Here is a 25,420-nt window from a genome sequence, read left to right as displayed (position 1 = left end):
CTCAACAATTTCAGGAAGTCTTTGACCCAAAGTGACAGTCCCTTCACAAGAGGATTTCACAGTAATCCAACCTAAAACCTCGCTCCCCCTGCTCCCCAGTTTCAAGTTTCTATTCAAAGCAGAAATAAGCAGGAGCTTACTGGGGACCCGGGCGAACACGGGCCGGGGAGACGCGGCCCTCGCTGTGGTTCAGGATCATTCGCCATCACTTCCACAGACACTTTCCTCCTGCCTTATTGATCAATTCTTTCTACACTGGGCAATTTCCTAAACGTCTCAGTGAAAACCGCATGGCATTCCTAACTCAGCATGTACAGCACCACCCTGTCTAGACAGAAACAGACATCCCAGCAGACACAGACAAAGAGGCAGACTCAAGCGTGCTCGGCCGGGTCACAGGTGCGGGGGGACAGTGGGCTGGCCCCCCCAAAAGGGGAACTGGGAAAATGCTCACAAAGTCGCTGACAGCTGGTCCAGGGCAAGAGAAGCAGGATGGTCTACAAGCCATTCTACTGTATGGCCATACTACATACTACACACTACATACATACTACAAGCCATACTACACGCAAGGTTACCAATGAAAGTAATCATCAAAGCCGCTTATATATGTTAGGAATGTTTCAAAGCAGCGGTTCTCGAAGCGCGGCAGCAGTACACCCCACTGCCTTGAGCAGAGGCTTCACGCCAACTCAGGAGAACTTGGAGCGTTGGGGGCTGCAGCCCTTCTTGCTGCTCTGGCCATGTCTGGAGGTTCAGCTCTCATGGCCTGGGGGGGGGGGGCTCCAGGCAGTAGGCCTATTCACCTGGGCTCCCCAGGTTATTCTAGAGAGCAGCCAGGAAACGGGGCACCCCTGTCACTTACACACTGTGACCCACAAAAGGCCTCCTTGGACTCTGAGTCCTTTCTTTAAAGAGTCTGGATATTCTTATATGACCGTCTGTGTATCCCACTGGCTTTTGCTTTCACTGAAACAATCAACACAGAGGCACAACCCTTTCAGGTAAGAGTATGTGTTTCATCAGCCCCCTCAGCCTGGATGCTCCAGAACTCACCAGGCACAAGCAAGTGACAGGAAACACCCCCTCTCGGCCACTCCCTGCACGCCTTCCTCGGGGGACAGCAGTACCCTGAGGGGTGGCCCCTTGCAGGCTCCCAGGGATGGAGACCACCCCCCAGCATGGGCCTCACCATGCTCTGAATTGAGGAAGGAGGCGCGCGGGGCGAGGAGAGGACGTGTGTGACCCGGGGGCAGTGTGAGTGGGCACAGAGGGCTTCAAACCTACTTTCCAAGCCACAGGCCAGCCAGCTCCTCTGCCCCAGGGCCCACTAGCACATGCTCCCGCTCTGGGGAGTGTGAAGAAGGCCCCCGCCAGCTCCTTTCTTCAGAGAGAGTGGAAGTTCTTACTTGGACCTACAAGTGTCCCATCAGGTGAGTTTTTAATTAGAAAAAGCTGTCAACAGAGGCACAGCCCTATCAAAGAAGAGAGCAAATGGGGGACTTGATCCAGTCACTAAAGTCTCATAACTTTATTGGCACAAACGCATGGCAGCTGGCCCGCCGGGCGCTCCCGTCTGCCGGCTCTGATGTGGCCCGTTTGCCGGCCGCTCAGACGAGCTGGCCCTGACATCACCGAGCGTGGCGGCCAGCGAGGAAGTATCATTTCCCTCTTGTCACTCAGTATTCCACCTGCCACACAGGCGCTGCCAGGAGCCTTCCTTAAGGAAGGCGGCGGCTCCCAGACGGACGAGGGGAGCCCCGCTGGCTCCTGAGGGGGCAACCACTCTGCAGGCTTTGTTCTCAGCCTGATGACCACCGAACGGCAGCCTACCAGCTGACCCCGCCCACGAGCAGCGCATCCGTCACATCACCCACATGTGCCCACATGCTAGCGTGCACACACACAGCACACACACACACTCACACACTCACACCACACCCTACAGTCTCACTCTGCCGTGAGAGCGGCTGCGGCGACATCCTTCTCTGGAAGGTACAAAGATGTCTGCGATGGCGCCGAGAGCTAGAAAGACGACTCTCCTGTTTTCATGCTTCCTTGAAACTGATTCTGAGAAAAAGTTAATTTTATGCAAACAATCAGATCCTAACTCTCAAATGATGAGCAACTAATGCTCCCACCCAAAATCACCAGGAGAGGAAGAAAACCTCCCCACAAACATCAACTACCGAACAGGCTGAAGATGCGCAGCGCGAGTCCTTCCTCCAGGCCGCCGGTTCCTAGACGGCTCCTCGCTCCTGGCGGAGCCCGGCTCTCGGGCCTCTTCACGAGATTCCACTTTGCGCCCAAACCTCACTTTGCAAACAGGAGGCAGACGACAGAGTGACGTGATCTGTGTTCTCAAAGGCTGATTAACCTACACAGACTGTTTTATTCAAACCCCGACAGGCACAGAAAGCAGCGGGCGCTCCCAGGAAGCGCAAAGCAGCTGAGGTTGGCGGCACTTTCTCCACCCCACTCCTCGGGGGAGGCACTCACTGCCCACGCCCCCGTCCCGCTGAGCCCATGTCCCTCTGAGCCTGGGGAGAAGGCCCCCAAGCAGGAGTCTGCACCCCCGTTCACCTCCCCATTTCGGGTTTTCTCATTCAAGTCACAAGCCCTGGTGAGAGCTAGCGCAGCCCGGACGGCACTCAGCCAGGAGCCTCACGTGCCAGTTTAACGTGTGGGGACAACGTACAGAGGTTCTCCCAGCCCTGCCTCATAGGATGGAAGCGTGAACGAGGCCCCACTCACCAGACAAGTTACAAAACTGTAAGGAATTGAGGCAGAAGCTACATGACGCCTAAGTCCACGCCATCAGGGTATTTTTCATGAACAAGCTTTTTTTTTTTTTTACATTTTTCAAACAGTTGCCACAGTGACGGCGAGCTAGTTCTATATCATCATGCGCACGAAGAACTTGCCAAATAGCAGGGCGGTGCTCTTTCCCCACTGAGAGACTCCAGTTTTGCACATTTTCTGACAGAGCTGCTGTGACTTGACAATGGTTTCCTCGGGACGTCCGTAATGGTTTTCTCAATAAGTGGTTTTGTCAAATGTGAGCCCCTGGCTTCACCGAAGACAACATGGACCAGCTTGAATAAAGGATAAAGCTTCTGGGGCCTCCCTGGTGGCGCAGGGGGTTAAGCACAGCAAAGCACAGCACTATGAAGCAATCTGCAGCCTCTGCAGCGCAAGTTCAATGCCAGCCGGCCAGGGAGCTAGCCACACGGCGCAGCAGACCTCTCCTGTCTCCCCGCTGCTCCCCTCAGCAGTGGATTTCAGTGGATCCACCTGTTCTGCTTCCCATTCTGTCTCTGGTGAGTCCTCACATCCCTCCACATCTCTGGCCTGCACCCCAGTTCTTGTATGCATAAATAAAAATAAATCTTTTAAAAAAAGGATAAAGCTTCTGATCTGATTTTTTTCAGGGATCTGATTTTTAAACTAGTCCTTTCTGTTTACTTCTAGCACCCCTGGGTGAGTGACCCCAGATGCCTAAACTCCACCCAATAAAAGATACGCTGCTGTGATAACGAGCCGCAGGTACTGCGGCCCACAGGCCCTTCTGGCCACGAGACCGGCGCTCCTGACCCGACCCCGCAGGGAGGAGCCGAGGTTCAGAGCTGGGGTGAACACTGGCGCCCTGTGCCCCATTCCTGTGGGGAAGCCTGTGGCGCTTCCGTACAGGCTGCACTATCTCCGGAGCTAGCGAGGGGGAGGGGAGGGCAGAGACAGATGCGCGTGCTGAGTCGTGACGTGACTTTCTGTCCCATCCGCTCACGCTTACACGTTAAACCACCACCTACAGCGACCACCTTTCCATCACAGCAACTGTGGACACTTGAGATTTTGCATTTGGTAATTAAACATGACTTCCCGTCTGTGGGGCGCCAGGCGCACTGACAGGCGCAGTCACGCTCCACAGCGCCTCAGCTTTGGCCCAGGAGGTAAGTCCGTGAGCCAACCTCCCCCCACGCCGAAGCCCCGTGCAGCCCGGCCACCCCGTGCATGTTCCCACCTACACTGCTGACAGCTACGGCAGGGGTCAGGGTGGGGGAGCAACTTCAAGGGAGAAAAAGTGGTTTCTGGCTCTTGCAGACCCGTCACATACAGCGGCCTCAGGAAAGCCTCAGAACGCAGAGCCGGAGCACGCTCGTGGCCGGGACCAATGTCAAGTGTCATCCGTGTTAGGATGCAGACAGTTCAAGCGCAATCTAACCGCCTGACAGACGTAAGAAAAGAGAAAGCTGTGTTTGAAGGAGGAAAAGGAAAATAAATGGGGGGCTGACGTGACTCCGGGAGACGCTTCAGAAAGTGGCACCTTAACACCTTTAACCCAGAGCCGCGCCCAGGCGGGGCTGAGGCTCAGACTGTGGCAGCTCAAGGGTAAGGACACAGGCCAGGCAGGCCCTGCACCCCTGTTCTGACTGTGATGCACCCCAAGCCACTCTCGTGGTGAAGGGCAGGTTCTGAAGCAGCACCTACCGGGGAATGGTTTGGTGAAGCGGGGAAACAGGGGAAAGGGAACCCCAAGTGGCTGTGGGCAGAAGGCTGTTGTCTGATCACAGGGGCGAGACTCAAGGCCCCTGTATTTCAAATCAAAGGGCGCGCTGGCCACGCTTCCTATCCCACATCACACGGTGCAGGACGGGGCTGGCCACGGGGCCGCTACCCTGGGCACAGCCTGGAGCCTTGCTCCTGGGGGTCTGCATTAGTGTCGTTTCCTACTGGCCGGGTATGGAGACTAGCACAGGCACATGCAGACACAGTAGCCACCGTTTCGGTCCTGGAACATAGCCGACCTATTAAAGTAAAAGTAGAAACCCTAGAACAAATTTTAATTCCCAAAAAGACCACTCAGACCCGTGTCTGAGCAGCTCTTAGAACCTCCTCACAAATGGGATTTCAAAGTGAGGTCAAAAATGTGGTTTATTTTCACCCCAATTCCAATAGCGCTAACTGGATGGAATAAAGTCACCCTTTGCCCCACATGTTCATATAAAATGACATAAATGTCACCAGAGCAGTCGGGGGCAGGGAGAAGCAAGCCCCGACTGTGAGCTCCAGTTCGGTGAGATGGGGACATCCCCAACGCCTCACGGCACACACTCCGTCCTCAACGACACCCCACCACAGAGACACCCCAGCCAGCCCCCCCCCCTCGGTGCCTGCATCTGCGTGAGGCTGGGCAGGGCCGACTCCTCCACATGTGCAGGTCGCAGCTAATTAAGGCCAAGAAGGGGCGCGGATGAGTCACGAGCTCGGCTGCAGAATCCACCCTGACTCCGGGGTCAGCCACGCAGCCGCTGCTAGGAGGCGACCCCGGCACCCAAGTCCAGCTTCTTTCTCAGCCGATCAAATGGCCGCCCAGAGAAAGGAGAGGGGCCGGGAGGCTGGGGGCGGGGGCGGGGCTGCGGGGGAGCCTGAGATCTGCTCCCTATACACGGGGCGTTTCCCTGAGAAGAAAAACAGGGATCCAGTCATCACCTTTCCTGTTGCCACAGCGCTGCCTTCCCACGCCGCCCACACCTCAGCTTCGGTTTCTGCCGATTGCAGGGCCAGGGAGTAAGTCACCCAGACCAAAGGGGGGGGGGGCACAGGCGACGGCTTCCGGAGGCACCTGCGCGCCCCTTCCCTGTCACACGCGTGGGCCGCACCTGGTGAACTTCAGGACGCTTGGCAGGCACAGTTGTTTGGCACCTGGTGGCCCAAATAAGTAGAATGTTTGTTCTGAAATATGCAGAGCAGGACGTGGGCGTGACGGGAGGCAGAGGGCCCAGCGCCGGTGCAGAAGGGCCGGGCCGCGGGCGGGTCAGGGGGGAGGCTGGCCGGGGCCCCACTTCCAGGGACGCGCCCGATCAGAGGACATTTCCCACTTTAAAAAGCAGCCAAACACCTGCATGAGCAAGGGCGGCAGAGTCCAGGTCTGCTGACCAGCGGGTGATGTCCCGCGGGGACAAGAAACCCCGGGCGGCCCGTCGCCGCTCAGGTCAATCCAGCGACCGCTGTCACGCGAGTCAGAGTTGTCGGGTTCAGCTCCCAGGTAGCAAAACCGAGCGAGGTTTAGAAAACGGCTTGAGACGGCCTTTCCAGGAAGGCCCGGGGAGAAGGAGGGTCAGGTGACACGCGGTCAGAGAAGAAGGTTCTACAGAGGAGCCTTTTGTTTCTTGACAGCCGTGGGTGGAGGAAGGAGGAAAACCAGCCAACCCCAAAGTGAACAGAAGAGGAAACCCAGCGGCAGCAGGAGCGGCAGCCACATGTGCACGTCTCCCAGCCCATCCCAGGCCTCCCGCCACACCCAGGCTTGCTCCAGCCACCAGGAGACACCTCACAAGCCCCACACACTCACTCACCCCACCCTCAGGCGCAGGCGAAGAGAAAGGCCCCTATCGCTACCCGCGCCCACCTCACCCACTTTGTGCCCGACGGGCCTCCCGCACCCGCCGCAGATGCACCCGGAGAGGCTCCAAGCCCATGTCCAGCGGGCGGGCCCTGAAGAGGACTGTCCCTGCCAGGGAGGACTCTTCTCCCTGCCAGGCCCAGAACTGGTCTGCAAGCTGCAGACCGGTCAGCGAAAGGCTCTCCCCACACATTCGCCGTCGAGAAAAACGCCTCATCATCTCCGATACTCCGAGCTGCACCTCTAGAGGCCTCACTCCCCACAGAGGACTGCGCCCACTGACACTCACAGTCTGCTTTCTGCTTTAATACGTATTTTCAAATCACACAGAGGCACCCCCGGAGGAGCACGGCGGTCAATCTGGAGGCCGCCGCACAGTCCGGCATTGCTGGAGTCCCAGGGAGGACCAGGGCCCGGGTTTCAGCCCAGGCAGCCCACACCTGCCCAGGGCCAGAGGCGCTGCCCTCTGTGTTAACAGTACGAGGCGGCCCGGCCTGGCGTCCTCCATGTAGGCCAGGGTGTCTACGCTTCAGTGTTAACTCTTCGGCCTGCATTTAATTGCAATTGCAAGTAAGATGTTTGAGTCATTGCTCTCCCTCCTCCCACCCAAGCACACTGGGAATTTGAAGTTGGGAAACAGACCAAACCTGTCCCTGCTTAATGCACCCCAACGTGGCAACACCTTATTTTAATGGGGCCGCGACTGATGCTTCACTAGAATGGAATCCCTATAAACGCAAGCCATACGCTCAGTCCAAACAAATTAAAAATTACTCTCACAATGAATCCCAAATATTATGCTCAGACAAAACAACAAACTGTTATTAAACTCATAAACCAGCATCCCACAGGCGAACACAAAACGTCTTAAGTTCAAGTTACCAGCTCGGGCACGCCCTCTCAGGGTGAACTCCACAGGCTCTGCGGTCCCTCCCGGGAACCCCACGCAGGAGGGGAAGGCGGAGGCACACACACAGGTGGGGGCGCTCCTCAGGGCGCCGGCCTCGGCCCCCACTCAGGTCCCCTTCGGAGACAGGAGCCTCTCCGTGGCACACAACACCCCCAGGAGGACCGTCAGGAGAACGCGCCGGAGCTCCTCCCCCGCACAGAGGGGTGTACCGCTCAGCTCAGGGCTTCTCCTCTGAGGACCAGGATGCTCTGGCTGCAGCCCACTCTGCACGGCCCTGCGCCCAGTGGGTGGGAGCGGAGGGAGCCCAGCGCCCAGAGAAGACACAGCGCAGCTGCAGCTGGCGCAGGCCCCCTCCAGTGTCTGCCAGAGGCCGGACCACAACCTGAAGATCTGATGATGACATCAGACGCCCCAAGTTTCCACCCTGCACTGCAGGAGCCATGCCCAGACCTTCAGGGGGTTCCACACCCTAAGCCTAGTAAGATAAAACAAGCCCCTGCTTCCAGCCCCTTCTCTGACAGACCCCAGGCCAGCAGCCGCAGGCACAGGGCTGAGCCGATGCTCTGGGGACATGTCCCACTCGGCTGTGACCGGCAGCTCAGCCCAGCCCACCAACTGCGGGGACCAGGCGTCTGCTGGGGAAGGCCCTGGCGGGGCTCAGGCCGCTCAGTACTCAGGGGGAGCAGAGCCCAAGACCCACGAGCTCTTGAGCTTTGCTGAGCCACAACTATGTCCCACCTGCCCAATGTCTCCTGAGCACCAGATACAGTCCCACCCGCCTCGTGCTCTTTTCCACGGCTCCCTCACCCGGGGCAGGTTCGGTGGCCACTGGATTCCTACACAGGTGTTCCTGGCTCAGGCGTGCCCTCCTCTGCAGCCAGCACCGCGCAGGCACCGGCCAACGCCGGTCATCTCTGAGCAGCGAGGGGGCTCGCCCCCTGCAGGCCTCAGGGCGAGCCCACACCTCACTGTTACCAAGAACTCTGACACTCTCATGCCCCCGACGGGTAACTCAGCATCCACTTCAAGATCTAGCGTCTCACCTCCCAGGGGCCCAATTCCGCCCACCGAGCAGCCCGTCCTCGGAGGACTGGGCGCCGAGCACAGCCCTGGCCGGAGAAGTCCGGGCACCGGGAGGCCCCGAGGCCCAGGCATAAACGGAATTCCCAGAAGCCGATTCGCCCCCTGCCTGCTGTTTCCTCTGTTTATTTTAGATCCTTAGGCTTTGAGAGGCGCCTCCTTCATGTCGCTAAGCAGATCTCAAGCTGTGGCCAACGCGCTGACCAATGACCAGCCTCGCTCAGCTCCGGGAACACCAGCCCTGGTGCCGAACGGAGGAGCCTTCCCCTGCACCGTCACCCACGTCTCCAAGGGCCGCTTGTCAGGCAGCACAAGCCCCGGGCGCACCTGCCCTGAGCAGGCACAGGCCTCTGCTGGGGCCTCCCCACGCAGGCCTCTAAGCCAGGCTCCGGAAGGTGAGGCTATGCCTCCTCCCGGCGGCATCAGCAGGGCTCTGGGGCCTCGGACCGGGTGGGCACTGAAGGCTGGCTGCGGGGAGAGGCCCCGCCCTGGGGGCGCTGCACAGCTGGGTAAGTGCCCTCCCCCGTCCAGGGGTACATTACCCTCGTCCATGGTGACAAGAGCCCTCTAGCTCGCGGATTCAGAACGGCAGCCCCGACCAGGCACCAGGCTCTCATGGCGCGGCTGTGAGTGCTTCTTCCCGCTGCCCAAAGGCCTCCACCGTCCATCAGGAGGCGCGAGTCCTGGAGCAGTGGTTCCCAATGAAATATGCACCGGATGAACTTTTACCTGTCCAGAGAGCCCGGGCTCTTTTTACAAGATGCCTGACCACCCGCGCAAGTCTGACCTTGTGAGGGGACCCCAAGGTGATGAGACGGGGCACCCGGACAGGAGATCAGGGCCGCCTGAAGCGGGTTTCTAGGACATTTCTGCTGTTCAGAGCAGTGTCCTCCTCCGTCCCCCGGGGACGGGCTCATCGCAAAGAGCGTGACTTGGACAGCATTTCCCGAACTAGAACATCAGCCCAGGTGTTCAAGATTCACCCTGGTTTGTCCTCAAAATAATCCCCTCCAAAACAAACAGCAGAAGCTGCAGCAGACTCAGCCGCCACCACCGAGCCGGCATGTGGGTCCTACACATCCTGGTCTGGTCAAGGGTGGACGAGCGCTTACAGGCTCAGCGTGCGGGGCGCGGGGGAGGCCACACGTCACCAGGAAGCACTAGCGTCTGTGGGGAAGCGCGAACTGAAGTGAAGAGTCAGAAAACGTGTCCTCAGCGAGAATGAGAAAGTGGGCAAAGAAAGTGGTACTTTCACTCTCTCAGGTTTGGAAACACTGAAACTGGAGCAGAACAGATAACCCCAAAAAGCAGCCAAAAAAAAAAAAAAAAAGATGCGCACCGGATTCCGCATGTGTATTTGCTCACGCTCGCTGCCCTGGGGCACCAATTACTTTAAGTGTAAAAACAAAAAACATGGACTTGGCCAGGGAGAGCAAGAATCTGAGCTGCGGAATTCCAACCAGGGCTTCAAGTTGCTGCCTGACAGCACCTTCAAAAGGGAGCGGCCTCATTAAGAAATGGCGCGGCCCTCAGCGGGCTGCAGGCCTGAAAGGCTCCCAGCGCTGGGGGTCTGGACAGGGAAACGAGACGGAATTTACCGACATCAATGAACGGCTATTAAGGCTACTTAGGACACGCCTCCAATGATATTTCTCTTTCATACAAGTATGCTGAAGGCCTTCCGAAGAAAAGCAGCCATTACCCGGCTCGTCGCCCTGGCCTTCGTGACTCCGCCCTGGAGTGACACGCCACCGCCACGCAGACCCGGGTGCTGCCCGGCCCACGGGCCCGGCTCTCGCGCCAAGGTCGCCGCCCGCTGACAAGTGCTTGTTCATCCCAAAGACACCCCCACCGAGAGGAGATTCGGTTGCTAGAGCCCTTTATCTTCCGGGGGGCCGGAAGGGAGAACACTGAGCTCGTGGTCTAAGGGACTCACTAACCCCAGGTCCCAGCTACGTCAAAAAGTGAACTCAGGACTGACAGGCGCCTGCTGGCCGCCTCCACGGCTCTCAGGGAGCATTTCCCTAGTTTGCTTCCGGAGCAGAAGCACCTGGCGGGCACAGAGCCAGCTCTGCCACAGGCTGCTGTGGGCAGCAGCTCGAGGCTAACCTGAGATTCAACTTCAAAATGACCAGCAACGACTACGTGAGGCGAAGTTTCCTTCTCCGCGTGGCTCTTCCTGACGTGCAGTCAAGCCCAGGACTCTGGCCTAAGCGGCCTGAGGACGCGAGAGGCTGGGGACGAGCGGAGACCCAGGCAATCACCGCCCTCGGAGTCTCCCTGCAGACTGGGACCCCGGGAGGATGTGCCGCTGCCTGGGGGCCGCATGGGGACCCCCGGAGGACGGCTGCAGGGACGGCGGGTCTCAGGGGTCCAGTCACAGGACTTTCAAAAGCAATCCCAGGTAGCAGAAGATGCAATTCTGTCATGCTACACGCGACAGCGTCTTCTCCCATCAGCTAAAACTCTGGGTGAATATATAAAAGAACATATTAAAAAGGAGAGGTGGCGAAGGGTGGGAAGGTGACCACAGTCGGCACCTGGGCCGTGATGGAGCATCTGCAAGGCGACAAACGCCAGCGCGCGATCCTATCTGAAGGACTCTCCAGAAACTAATACGCTCCTACTGGGATGCTGGGGGTCTGGGGGTTCCAACCTTTAAAGTAATCCAAAGAAAGAAAGAACGGACAGCACGACAGCACTCTGGTGATAACGAGATTATACAAAGAGGGAAGAATGCTGTGGCAAAGACAGCGATGATTTTTAAATATGCTTGTTTTTTCCTTAAAAAGTATTAAAAACTCCAGTGAGAACGGTCCAGCTGACCCGGAGGTGACTCGAGGCAGAAGACTCTGGACCTCCAGGGCACCTTCCGGAACACAGCCCTGCCAGGGACAGCCTGAGCTGCAGGGCCTCTCTGCAGACACTCCACAGCTTCACGGGCTGTGTTTCAAGAACCCTCACCAGATCCCTGAAGGGGGGAGCGGACAGGCGTGGAGTCCAGCCTGCAAGTAAGGACTGGAGTCCAGTGGACGCGGGCCGAGGGGTCGCACCGCGAGCAGGGCAGCTCTGCGGGAGTGACCAGCTGCAGGGTCTCCTTAGAGGACCGACAGGAGAGAACGGGAAGGAGAGCGTCACCACGGCTGGAAGAGGTTTTAGAAAATGTAAAATAATGGGGAGAAAGTGAATGTTCAGCTGGCATCATAAACAGGCCGGAAAGGGCCGAGGAGACGCCGGCTCCTTCCCGGAGGCTGCCCAAGTTCGCGCTCGGCAGGCCTGGGGCTACCACCTAGCTTCTCGGCCACGCCGACCCTCTCTAGAACTTAGCAACGGAATCACAACAGGAAAAGGGTAAAGAGTCGTCACATCCGCAGGCGCCTCCACTGCTCAGAGGCCTGGGCTGTAGGCAGCGGGACATCGACCTACCTTTGCTTCGTCGTTAATGTCCCAAGTGAAAGAAATGGCGTTGTAGGCAATCTCCTCGATGTTACTGATGGTGTTGAAGCTCTCCTTGTAGTCGGCTGTGAGAGGGAGGGAAACGAGAAAGGAGTGTGACTTCTTGTTCCCGCGCGAGGCGACGGGTTCAAAGTAAAGTTGTTTTCATATTATCACCTCTGGGAAATTTACGTGAACGCCGCGCCATGCTGGGCTGGAGGGAGTTCCAAAACAATGAAAAAAGGAATCACAGAATTTTGAAACTAGAGGCTAACTTGGGGATATTTAATTGATGCCATTATGTCAAAATGAGGAAATTTGGATCTAAAAAGCTTAAAGAACCATCCGAAAGCCACAAAACCAGTGCAGAGAATCAAGATCCAAATTCAGGTCTCTGGATTCTTCTGAGGTGGGAATGGAATGTGAGGAAAGGCGAGGACAAGGTTGCAGCTTGGCCTTGCAGGAGATGACCCCCGGGGAGGACGGGGCATTCCTGACGCTACTTCCACACACAGGGAGTCGCACAGGCCTGGCACTGCCCCCAGGGCCCTGAGCAGGTGGAAGGGTCTGAGACAGGTCTCAGGTCTCAGCACCCTGAGCAGGGAAGGTGGCTAGGGAGCCACCCCGCAGCCACTCTCTTCCTGATGATTTGCTTTATTTCTTCATCTTATTATCATCTCCAAATTATCAGGCCTCCTAAGGAAGACACCAGCCCTGAAAAGACGGGCCAACTGGAGCAGCAGCCACTTCTGCGGGCCGCTCAGGGGGTAGAGTCGGCCACTGTGGGCCTGACCTCATGACGCAGGAGAGCCGAGCGTGGATTCCCTGAGGCCAGGGGCAGAGTTTGGAACAGATCAGTCGCTGGCACAGAAATGCAAATGCTTTCAGCAGGAAGCTGATCACGGCCAAAAATAATTGGATTTAGAAAGCTGGAAGCTGGCACCCCTGGGAACAAGAGCCACTCGGGAGCTACCAACCTATGTCAATGCATCTTTGTTTGGCCGTGTGCTGCCGCGAGTGCCAGTATTTCCAGTGCCTCAGCTGATCTTCTCGGCTCTTGTCCTCGGCAAAAACCACCATGATCACGCTCTGCAAAGGCACAAGAGAAAGACACAACAGGTAGGCATCTTCTGGAAAACTTAGGAAGCTTTAGACCTGATAGCAAGGGCTGCCCAGCTGGAAGCTGAGAGCTCCGGGTGGCCCTGCTTCAGGCCTCCTGCCCGGCAGGCCCACTCACTCACCCGCACTTTGCTGATGGGGTGGTGGATGCCCTCGGTGCTGCTCACTTCCTTTAGGGTGACCGGGTAGAACTGGCCTTTGTTCAGGTACGTCATAGTGCTGTCCCCTGGCTTCTGGCGAAGCGATTTGGAAGCTTCGAGAGTATACTCAAAGTTGTTTCTAGAGAACAAGAACAGCCACAGAAGTCCAGTTCACTCACGTGGAAGTTTCCTGTGCGCATCAGCTCCAGCTCGCAGGGCTCCAGTGTGGATGTGTGCAAGAAGCAGACGCCCCAGGAGCGCCCTTTGCCCACATCGTGGGGCGCACACATGCCACTCTCCCGGGTAAGCCTGATCTTAAGCCACCAGACATTCTCAGTTCACCCAGATGTGGGGCTACAAAATGGCCACTAGAAACTCTGATGAGATGTGAGCAATCAGGAAGCAGCAGGCTGAGGGCACGGAAGGTGCTGATGGCCGCAGGGGACTCTGGAAGGAACCTCATGGGACACGCCGGCCACCTGGTGTTTACCCAGTGGAGGCTGCAAACCGTGCCTGGTGGGCCTCAAATTCCACCTGGTCTGCCGGGTATGTGCTCTTTCTGCTTGTCGTGGGAATGTCTGCAGATGGACGCCCCACGATTCTTACTGTGACCCTGCAGTGCCAGGCTCACATCCCCCCTGAGCTGCTGAATGACCTTCTAAGTCAGGCGTCAGCAAATGATGCTACTTTTGGGAATAGTCTGCTTGAGCGCAGCCACACCCACGGTCAAACGTTTCCTCTGGCTGGTGTGGGCCACTGGCAGGGCCGGGCAGCTGGGGCAGGGCTGGTGGCCCATCGAGCCTCGGGTATTTACTCCCTGGGTTCTGCACAGTACTGTTTGAAATATTGGGTTGTCGGAAAAACAGAAAACACGTGTCGTGACTTTTCCAATAACCCAATAGCATCGCTTTGTTTTTAAAAATATAACACACATAAAAAAGTACATGAAACAAAATTACAAAATGAAATCCTTAGACTTTCTTTCAAAACATCCAAAGGTGTTTTCATATGTTCACAACTACCCTGGAAGATAATCCCATCCCCAGAGTGAGGCAATACAAACAAATACAATTTTAAAATAGATTAAAAAGTCCTCGTCTACCTGATACTATTCCTAAATTCTCATTGTCCTTTTGGGAACAGAAGGGACCTCAGAATTCGGATTCGATCTTCTTCTTTTAGGTTCCATTCCGCCACCGTCACATAAAGAGACCGAAGGAAAGAGCAAGCACCACCACCAGGAATGAAGGGAACGGGAGACGCAGGTGAGAGGTCCAGATTAAGTGCACGAAGCGAGCGTCCTCGGCCAGGGAGCCAGCGCAGTCACCATAACCAGGGCAGGGGCGAGCCCGCGGAAGCCACCTCTGATTCTCAGTACCGAAGGATCAGGAAAGAAATGTCATAAAAGCTGGAAGTTAAACATCAAATTAAAAGACAACCATTACCCAGAAACACTGTCAAAAACATAGTCCTCTGAATTCACGCCAGGCATCCGCAGGCTGAGGTCCGAGGGGAAGAAAACCTGCAACATCAACGGGACAAGCCACGGCTGTGGGACTGGCCGTCGGCTCCGGGAAGACCCAGGCCGCGCCGCGCCAGAGCCTGCGGCTCCCGGGGGACCCGCCGCTCTGCCCACGCGCATTTAAACTTCAACGCTATGGAAAATTTTAAAGAAAATTGGACAGAAAGAAAAATATCCACTTTGCATCCCACTCAGGGAAACCGAGCCAATCTACGCAGGGACGCCCTCACAGCGCCGCATTGTCCCCTCCCGCCCGTCCCACGCACGCCACTCGCCCCGGCTCCGGACTCTGCAACCAGAACCTCAGGGCCTCGCCAGCGGGCAGCCCAGTGCGGGGCGGGGTGAAGACACACGATCACGTTCCCCTGCTGGCTGGGCCTTTTCTCAGAAGGGGGGAACCATGCTGCTCCCAACTCCGTAAACGGGGAGGAAGCTCTCGACCCCACGGGTCATGACATCCAGTTCCAGACACCGCGGGTCCCTAACTTTTACCCAAGCAAGGTGTTCCTCACTGGGAGACCCGCCAAAGGCTATGGAGCTGGTTTGTGCACCTCACACGTGCATGTGTGACAAGCCCTCCCGGGCTCTGGTAACGGCCCCGAGCGAGGGGCACCCGGCAAATAACGAGCCATCGCTTTCTCTGCAGACCGCTGCAGGGAGCTTGTCTGGTCTCGGTCCAAAGCCAGAAACAGACTCTGTGGCGAGACCTGCGGTCGAAGGGCGGCTGCGAGGACCAGCCTTCTCCGGCAACTCACGGAGCTGAAACCATCATTGTTAACTCAGCTGCTGGGAAGATTAGCCGTGTGCCCTGATAATAATTTCTGGTTTTATAGGTTTAGTTTACAAATTATACCCATGGGCCTTTTCTCTTAAAAAAAAAAATCTTTTGTTCCTAATCTATTCATTTCAGGCTGAGTTTCAAGCTTACATAACAAGGAAGGGGTGGAACCCAATACTTAGACAAACACACAGCCGGCTGAGGAAGATGCTTTCGTTTCCTGTACCTCCTGCACGCCTTCCTTGAAGGTCTCTGAGAAGGTAGAGTCTGGAGTCCGCCTCTGCGCGTTTGGGGGCTGGGCGCCAGAGCTGAACTGGTCAGGAGTAAGGTTCCGGTCGAAAACCACCACCCGCTCGGCGGGCTCCGGGTGATACACGGCCGGGGGGACGCCCACCGTGAAGCCATGGGGCTCGGTCTCTGTCTTGATGGAGTGGGTAGGCATCGTTGCGATGGAGACAGTGACTGTCGTGTCGGGAGCTGTCAGGTGGCCTCTCTTATCCATGCCCAGCTGGTTGCCGTGCGGAAGCACAATGTTAAAAGGCACGTTTTTCAGCACTTGCACGCGGTTTTCTCCAGGAGAGATGAGGGGCTGCTCTGGCACGCTGGGGATGCTGCTTCTTTAAGAAAAGAAAACAAAACTGGGCTCTCCAGCTCTCCGCTGACACCGTCCTTGGGCAGCTTTTATCGAGCTAATGGCACGGGGCTGCAAGGTGCAAGGACAGAGGTGCAAGACACTTGCCGGATAAGTAACGTGCCAAGGGCACGTTAGCAGAGAGACAAAAAGACTTTATTCTCAGAGAGCAAGTTGAATCCAAGGGTACTGGGCCAAGCCGCACCGGAAGCGCTGAGCCCGGCCTTTCCCGGAGCCCTACGCGTGGCTCCCCACAATCTGATGGAACCGCCGGGTGTGACCAGGCGCCCGCGCCTACCGGGGAGGTGAGTTAGAGCGCGTAATTCAAGTCCGGGCCCCAGAGTCAGGTGGCCCTGGTTCAAATTTGGTATGACCGTGAACAAGCTACTTCGGCTCACCCCTAAACGGGGGGATCCTGGGGATCCACCCTCCAGACCGGCAGAGACAGTGACAGGCCTGGCACGCGAGGACGACAAGATGTCACCACCTAACCATCGCGTTTCCTACAACTTATGCTTAACTGGTTTTCTCTTCCGCCAAAAGAAACCCTCTGATGACACTGTACCAGTCAACCTGCGTGCATGAAATTACTCTTGGTTTAATTCTGGGCAACAGAAGAGGATTTCTAGTCTGGGCAAGATGAGTGAATCTTCAAAGCACTTCACATCACACACACAGCTGACACCCTTGAAGGAGAAACGCGATCTGGCAGTTTTTAGACATGTCCAGATCAATAACATGTTCAAACTGTGAGTCATAAACTCACTCCCAGTAGTTTATCCTAAAGACAGAAGGAGGAAGTTGCACTCGTGAGAGAGTAGATATAGCCGTCGTGTGGAGAACAGTCAGGGTTTGCTTTAAAAACACCAGCAAAAATAAATAAAATAGAAAATTAATTTAAAATTTAAAGAAACAGGAAGAGCAGATCAAACAGGAGGAATTATGTCAATAACTGCTGAAGCTGGTAATTAGGTGTGTGGGATCACACTGGTTCTCTCATGCTATGTTTGAAAATGCCCGTAATAAAAGTTAAAAAAAAAAGCTTAAGCCCTTAGATAGTAACACATGACCAGAACCAGTTCCAGAGTATTATGAAGATTAAAACAGCAACATGGGAAATACTTACGAACACACTAAGCAGACGTGAGCGCTGGACAGGGCCTGTCTGTGAACACAGCTGCGACCACACCCAGCGCACAGGCCCCGAGCCGGGAGGGGGCCCGGGGGGCCGGTTCTGAGGGGTCATCCTTTCTTTAAAAATGTCTCATTCCTTTTTACTAACAGAGTTTGAAAGGTGTGTTTACACTTTTTCCCCATGGCTATAAAAGTCAAGGCTTGATTTAATTTTCCAAAAGTTTTAACCTAAAATATTTCAAAAATAACCAGCAAGAGTCTGGATGGACCTCAGGTTTACTCAGGCAGTCATTCCAGAGTCCTTGGAACCTGATTTTTCTTTTGGTTGATGGACCCACATCACTGCGTTTAGCCACTTCCTTCTTAAAGGACATCAGAGACAAATAAGCACACACTTCACTTCTGTGTTACAAAATCACAGCCACATGTTAGCAGGAGGAAGTTAGTGCTTTTGTTTTCTAGAAAAGGCAACTAAGCCCAGAGAAACTTGTAACGTTTCAGAGCAACAGAATCATGATTAAGAGGGAGATCAGTAATGAAATCTTAATCTAGGTATTAAAAATCCCACTTATCTATTTCTTCCACTACCGTTTGTTTCACTCATTTTATTGTCACAAAAATGCAGCATCTTTCCAGTGTACTATGTTTTGTTCTCTACGGAACGTTACCTTTTGCTGTGATCTGGCTCTGGGTGCTCAACATCTGGCTTTGCTATCGATGACCTTCTCTCTCTCGGAACCTTAGATATGAACACATGACCAGAATTAGTTCCTACTCAGTGACCTCGAGATACAGCTTCTTACTTTTCAGTTGAGTTCCACCATTCATAGATGAGTGGCTGGCGGCCTACCAACCCCCACATGATGAACAGAAAGGTGTCTGCCCTCAAGGAGCTTACAATCTAGTTGCCAGGTTGATATGTAGAAACCAAGTGTTACTTAGTTACCAAATAAACTCACAAATTTACTGTGCCATTGAGTTTGGGTTTCACTGCTTGCAAGAAATGCCTCTGGCCGGTTTCGCCATATCACGGAATAGAGAAGACTACTGGAAACACAACTGGTTCTTCCAACTGTCCCGCTGTCTTTCTCCACTACCTTTCCTTTCCAATCAAATGCAACGTCAACAGGACCCCTCATGTTAACAATCCACTTCCAAGCTCCAATTTTAGCTTCATTTGATAAATTTCTTTGGATACTTGGGGATTCCCACTGTCCACAAAGTCAAATCTTACTCTGCTGGTTCTAGTCCTCCTCTGATTCTGCTCCTCTTTGCACAGGAGGCGAGGAGCAGGCAAGAGTTAGTAGGTACGTGTGGACACTAACCCAGCTGAGAACAGAGTCCCCACATGTATCCCACAATTGCTAAGAGAGATGCCTGGGGGGATTCTATTACTGCATTCTTGTTCCACCCTTAAAAATAAAATAAATGACTGCTTCATGTATTAACCACGTGCTTATAAGGCTTGACATCCAGATGACTAAAACAAGTCAGTCAGTTCATTTTAAAAAGAAAATAACCCTACCCTGTCCTCAAGAAGCCTGACAAGTGCCACCAAGACTGCCACCCTTGGTGGATGGGCACGAGGACCAATCTCCTCCTAGGAAGGATGATACTTTGAGGAGCCTTGATGTAAAACACACTCGCGTCATTACATCGATCTCTCTGGCACTAAACTTGCTGGTTTTCCTCCCATCCTCAGAAATTTCACTTAGAAATATGCATCTTCAAACTTGGTAATATCTGGGGGCTTGTTTTTTTTTTTTTTTTTAATATTCGTTGAGTCACCGTAACCGTAAGAACAGGTTGATAAGAAATCCCAGTTGGAAGGGAAGCTTCCCAGCTCCTGATCCCCAGGCTTCTGCACCACTGGCGCCTGCACCAGTTTGTAGTCACTTTCAAAAAAAAAAAAACTCCCAACCCAGTCCCTCAAGGCTAACACCAGAAGATAATCTGGCTGACGTGGGCCCCACCCTAACAGCACACACCAACCGCTGCCTCCCCCGGCATCCCTCATGCAGGAACGTGCCACGGAGGAACAAAGGGCGCCCAGATGATGAACTCAGGAGGATGGGGAGCTGGCGATCCCATCATTTTTAAGTTTTCTGTAGATTTGGAAGTTTCCCCCCAAAAAGATGTCCAAAACCCACATCCCGTCTGCCGTGGGCTGGAAGGAAGAAGGCGCACTGCCGAGGGTGGGCTGAACACAGCCCGGCGACCTGAACCCCAGCCGTGTGACCTGAGGACTTCACTTCTCTCATCCCAGGAAGGGGGTAACGGCACATATTCTGCCAGGTGATGGGCGGGAATGGCACCGGGCATGAAGCGCAGGTGACCAGTAGGGGCGGTCAGGGTTAACAGGACACAGGATGCTGCTGGGGCAGGCCCCGGTGCCTGGCCCCAGGTAGGGGCACCCACGTTATATTTAGCCGAGGCTGATGCACGGCCTAGAAGCAGGCAACAAGGTATATCCTGTTCCTGGAACTAGAAAGACCAAGACTAGAAAAAACTGTTCTCATAGATCCGGTAATCCAAGCAAATCCACGGCTCTGTGATGTCCTTCAGGGAAGAGGAAACCAGCGTGACAACAGAGGAAGAGAGGCGGGCTCGCAGCGAGGCACCGAGAACCACCTTGGTGACGTGTTTCATCCTGGACAGACACTCAGCAGCTCCCTGTGCGCAGCTGCACCTCCGGATGGCGCGGGCAGCGCCCCCCCATGCGCCGGAGAGCAGCCCTTTGATTCTGCGACGGTGCGTTTCCAGCTTTGAACCCACAGTAAATCAAAGTACTCATTAAACCATTTATAGCCACTACAGAAGCAACTTGCCTTACATTCTACCGACAAATTACTGTTTTATACGCTGGTGAATCAAGTGCGTCTTGGGCTCGGGTGCCCAGCACGCAGGCGCCCACCTTGTAGTAGTCGTACAGCAGGCCCAGCGCGGCGGCGCTGTCCTCGTCGCCGTTGATGCTCATCATCGCTTTGGTGGCTGCCGTGAGGGGGTTTTCCAGGAAGGACTTCCAGGCCTCGTCCTCGCTCGTGTAGGAGCGCCGCTGCGGGTAAAGCGCTTCATTCTGAAGAACCAACACTGGCCGCTTGCTTCAGAGGAATTGAAAAAAGAAAACCGCGTGAGTGTGTGGGTGGGAGGCAGGGGGTGTGCGTGGGGGTGCGCACGCACGCATGCCACACTTGCACGTGTTTCTTCTGAAAGACACACTTTTTCAAGATCCACATAGCCAGTTCCTTGATGTTCCCATAAAAGAGTCCATCGCTTCATCAAAGACCCTCGTAAAGTCAATTAAGACCAGAGCAGAAGACAACCCACTTAGATGCCGGCCAGCGGGAAGCCCTGGAGCCAAGAGGCGTTTGTGCAGCCAGGGAATCTGCAGGCAACCCACACGGGGACACAAGATACACTAGTTGGAAAAAGAAAAAAAAAAAAAAGTCCAAGAAAGCGCCTGACTATTCACACACTTTCCATAAACAGACACAGGGACAGAGTCAGGTGAACCAGGACACCGATTCTCTTTAGACACAGACCATCGGGCCTGGACACTCTCAGAGAGTGTGTCTCCTCCATCATCCCCCTGCTCCATGGGGGTCCTCTCGTCTCCAGTGGACTTCACGGCTTAAAGAATTTCCGAGCAAGAGGAAAGAAGGAAGGGGCAGAAAGAAAAAAAACGATACCTCCTTTAATCCTGGGGGTATGAGAGAAAGTTAGCATATTCTCCCGATGACCAGCAGATCGAGCATGGAATGCGGCCAAAGGGGACTGTCGATCAATCAGGAGGACAGGCGCAATTTCTGCCCAGGGAGTGAACTGTTTATCTTAGAGATAAACACTTAAGAATCTACAACAATAAATGCAGCCACGGCACAAAATGATTTTTAAGAAAACAGGTGGGATAATCAGTTTTTAAAAATCTCTACTGCTTCTCCCCACTGGGCGAGAACTGTCTCATTTGAACACTGCAGTTTGGTGGGAAAAATCCAGACACTCCATGGAGATCTTAGCAAAGTCTTACAGATTTATTTTAAAAGATTAAAGCAAACATTGCTGATTCCAAAACCTTGAAATGTCAACAGCCTCAACAACTGTTCAGTTGGTATTATTTAATAAGTCAATAAAAGAGAAGCAGTGAAACACTAACTCCAGCAAAATGAAGCAATTTTTTAAAAGGAAAAAAAAATGTTTCTAATGTTCAGAGCTCCTCTGAATGATGGCAATTTTAACAAGCAAACTGAAGGACCTGTTCTCATTGCAACACGCAATGAAATGTGTAAATGGCCTAAAGGTCACCTACAGACTCTAAAAGTGAATGTAGAAAGACAGATTATCTTCTCAAGTAATCACCAAAGGTTAGGGCTTGGCAGGCGCCCGGGCCCTTTAAAAACAGATGCAGATTCAGAAAAAGGCGCACATCTTTTACAAGGGGGAAGGGTGGGAATCAGCAGCTCAAGGTAGCCTCAGCCTGAAGTCTAATTTCAAAGCCCGCGTCTTCACTTCCCAGGAGCTTCTATTTGGCAGGAGGAGAAGTTTTGAGGTGGGAGCTATTTCAACACAAAACAAACATCGTGGGTCGTTCCCAGCAGGCAGCATGTTTAAAAATGAAGACTGTTACACACATCCCAAATGAAAAAAAAAGCAAAAAACAACAAAAAGCGCGGAGCAGACACAGAGAGGCGTTCTCGGGGCCCCTGGGACGGAGGGGAAGAGCGACCGAGCGATACCGGGGTGATTCAGCGGGGCCCTGCCGGGCTGTTATTAGAGGGTAATAGCTACTTGCAGAAGATCAGGACAGCGCCGGGCTCCCTCCATTTCCCTAGTGCTCGTTTTTCAGCTTCGCTTCTCCCACCCCCACCCTCAATGTGCACAAGCAAGAGAAAATGAATAAAATGTTTCTCGCGAGTGGCTTTGCTTGCGCTCACCCTGAAGGTGTCTTCCATTTCCAAAGTGCGCCTAAGGCCAAAATTTTAGCTTTGGAAATGCGCCTAATCTAAATTTTAAGGCCAGCTGCGTCTCAGCCGCCTCCTCCCGTGACAGCCAGGCGGGTGCTCGGCCCAGAAAGCCCATCCCTGGCTCCCCCGAGCCCCAAATTCCTCCCCAGGGATGCGTTTCTCAGCCACACACGGGGCGGCCTGTTCCAGGGGCGCCTCCCCCGGCCGCACACCGGGCGCCCGGGCCGGGCCGCCCACCTGCCGGGCCGCCCCCGCTGGGTTGACCGACCTGAAGCAGCGCCCGGGTCGGAGCGACTTGTTTTCTCTAAAGAACTTTTCCTCGGAACCTTCCGCAGCCGCCGGACAGCCAGAGCGCGGCCAGCGGAGGCCCGGCCAGCCTCGGCCCGGCGTGCGCACCCGGCGCGGACCTGGCGTCTCCGCTCCCGGCGCCTCCCGAGCATGTTCAGGGGCGCCGCTCCCCACGGCCGCCCTCCCCGCCCGCGCCGGCTGGGGGGCGCCCGCGCCCGCGCCTCGACTTCCCCCCCGATTTCCCCGCCGGCGCCCGCGGCGCGGGGTCCTCACCTGGAGGGGCCCCTGTGGCGGGCGCCGAGCGCCCCAGGAGCGCCACCAGCGCAGGGGCCGCCGCGCGGGGCGCCCCCCCCCCGCCTCCCTGCGCGCCCCGGGGAGCGCCCGCGGCCGGGAGGGGGGCGCGGGGAGACTCCCTCGGGGCCACGTCCCGGCTCCCCGGGGCTGCGACGGGGCGCGGGCGGCGGAGGGGCAGCGCCTCGGCGGGGGGAAAAGCGGGAGCCGGCCGCGCCCCCCCCCCAGCGCCCCGGTATCGGCCTGGCTCGGCTCGCGGCGGGCGCGGGGCGCGGGCAGGGGCGCCGGCAGGGGAGGCAGGGGCGCGGGGCGCGCGGGGCGAGGGGGGCGCGGGGCGCGGGGCCGACAGGGGCTCAGGGGCGCAGGGGCTCAGGGGCGCGCGGGGGGCGCAGGGGCGCGGGGGGCGCGGGGCCGGCAGGGGCGAGGGGGCGCAGGGGCGAGGGGGCGCGGGGTGCGCGGGGGGCTCAGGGGCGCGGGGTGCGCGGGGTGCGCGGGGGGCGCAGGGGCGCGGGGGGCGCGGGGCCGGCAGGGGCGCGGGGCGCGGGGGGCGCGGGCAGCGCCCCGGCGCGCACTCACTTGTCGTACTCCTGTGTCATCGCGCCGTCGCCGCGGCCGGGCCGCCGAACTGGACTTTCGGGTCGGGACACCCGCCGGGGGGCGGAGGCGCGGCGGGTCCGGAGCGGGCCCGGCGGGTCGGGTCGGCGCTGCTCGCTCTGGGCCGGCGCGGCGCGGGCTGCGCGCTCGGGGCCGGGCTCGGCCGCCCGTTGGCTGCGCGGCCGGCGGGGCGGGGCGGCGGGCGCGGGGCCGGGGCGCCCCGGGATTGGGCCGGGCGGGCCGGGCGGGGCGGGCGGGGGCGGCGGGGCGCGCTCCGCGTGGCCGCGTCCGGGCGGCGCGCTCGGCCCCGCGGCCGCCGACCGCGGTCCTCGCTGCGCCCCCGGCCCCGCGCCCCCGGGAAGGGCGCCCCGCGATCGCCGGCCGCGGGTCCCGCCCCCACCCCGCCCCGCCCCGCCCCGCCCCGCGCCGCGCCCGGCCCTGGCGCGCCCCCCTCGGGCCCCGGGGTCCTCTTCCCCGAGGCCCCCCCAAATCCTGCCTTTACCCGCCGTCCGCTCCCCGCCTGGCCCCCCGCGGGCGCAGCGCTGGCGCGGGACGCGGCAGGGGAGTCCCGGCCCGCGCCCCCCCCCCCCCGCCCCGCGCTGGGCACCCGCTCTCGGCGCCGCCTGCGCCCCAAGTGCCCGCCCCGCCCCCTCCCTGCCCCCCACCCGTCCCCCACTTCTGACCGCCTTCCCCGCTGTCCTCTCGGACGCCCACATCTGGGCGCCGGCGGCTGCCCCCTCCCTGCACCCCCCGCCCCCCCAGCTGCTGGGGGCAGTGTCACCCCAGCCCCCCCCACCCCACCCCCGCCGCCACCGTTCTCACCCCCCCCACCCCCCGCATCCTCTCTGACCCTCTCGGGGTTGCTCTTCATGCGGGAAGGGCTCGGGAACCGCCCGCTCCGCACCCCGGGCGGGCGCAGGCTGTGAGCAGACGGCAGGGTCCTCCGCCCTCCTCCAGCCTCCGGGCTGGGGGGTCAGGGGCCGCCGTATCATAAAGTAGTGAATTCACCGGTTGGAGAGAAAGTAGCAAGTCCCCGGGGGGAAAATAAAGGCGGGGGGGGGGCTGGAGCATGGGGCCGGGGGAGGCTCCGGCCCCGAGGGGCTGGGGGGCCCAGGCCCAGGCGGTGGCGTCGGGCAGCGACGGGCCGCGGGCTGTGCAGTACCTGCCGGGCCTGGGGGGCGGGTGGGCGCGGGGCGACTGGACGGAGACACAGGAGCTGGGCCGGGGGGCAGGATGGCCGGCGGGAGCGGTGGATGCTGGATTCTTCTGAAGCCAGAACCAGCAGAGCTGCGCCGAGCTGTCCAGTGACCTGGCAGGGGCGCCTGGCCTGGCGGAGCTGGGGAGACGCCGGTGCATGGAGGGGGCCGGCGGGAGGGGAGGTGGGCCCGGAGCCTGTTTGGGGCCTAGTTTACAATGGTCCTGGCAGAGTGTCCGGCTGTGAGCCTGGAGCCCAGGGGAGGAGCCCGGCCACCCGGCCCGGGGCCTGCGGCGTAGAGATGGCCCTGGAAGCGCCAGGTGGGAAGAGTCTGCAAGGCAGGGCTGGACCCTGGGCCTCACCCCAGAGAGGCTGAGATGGGGCTCCAGCGGAGGAGGGCGGGGGGATCACTGGGGCGAGAGTGGCGTGTGTGTGTGTGTGTGTGTGGCTGAGCCCCATCCTGCTACTCCTGTTCACCAGCCCTGGGGACCCAAGTCACAGCCACAGGCCCTTCTGTGCCCCCGACCCTGGTACACCCTGGACCCCGTTCCCTTCCCTAGCTCCCTATTTCACAAATCACATTTTTAAATGAGTTAATTGAAGACGAACAGCTTCACACCCAGGGCCTGACGGAGGTGAGCACAGAGCAAATGTGGGACAAATGAGCCAACACCCACCCCTACAAGCGCGACAGGAGAGTGAGGGTCTGAGGGTGTGGCAGCTGAGGTGGAGCAATGGAAAACACGGGCCTCGTCTGTGAATCTGAGTATCGGACGGCTTAGCTTGTCCCCAGGCGCGCTCCAAAGTGGAAGCTAAAATCTGTGTCTATGAGCCATTGGCCGTGTCTTCTTGGTTTTTAATTTTTTGATTTTTTTCAAAGATTTATTTATTTATACATACATACAAGCACTGGGTACAGTCAGAAGCGCGGGAGGGTGA

General features: G+C 57.2%; 1 protein-coding gene across 1 annotated transcript in view; it reads right to left on the bottom strand.

Annotated features, from left to right (window-relative positions):
- GRHL1 (grainyhead like transcription factor 1) overlaps nt 1-23,288 on the bottom strand; it is a gene marked incomplete at both ends in the record, with an annotated part of 35,256 nt that extends 11,968 nt beyond the window's left edge. Inside the window, 8 exons of the mRNA XM_084234654.1 lie at nt 11,820-11,914; nt 12,806-12,917; nt 13,070-13,226; nt 14,533-14,609; nt 15,614-16,004; nt 17,821-17,891; nt 20,067-20,253; nt 23,269-23,288. Coding sequence (XP_084090780.1) covers nt 11,820-11,914; nt 12,806-12,917; nt 13,070-13,226; nt 14,533-14,609; nt 15,614-16,004; nt 17,821-17,891; nt 20,067-20,253; nt 23,269-23,288 — 1,110 coding nt within the window. The remainder of the gene's footprint in view (nt 1-11,819; nt 11,915-12,805; nt 12,918-13,069; nt 13,227-14,532; nt 14,610-15,613; nt 16,005-17,820; nt 17,892-20,066; nt 20,254-23,268) is intronic.
- Nucleotides 23,289-25,420: the final 2,132 nt, after the last annotated feature.

This window comes from Talpa europaea, assembly GCF_964194135.1.
Source record: "Talpa europaea genome assembly, chromosome: 6".
In the NCBI taxonomy this organism is placed as follows: domain Eukaryota; kingdom Metazoa; phylum Chordata; class Mammalia; order Eulipotyphla; family Talpidae; genus Talpa; species Talpa europaea.
Note: the sequence above shows the minus strand (reverse complement) of the source record. Positions and strands in the feature narration are given on the sequence as shown.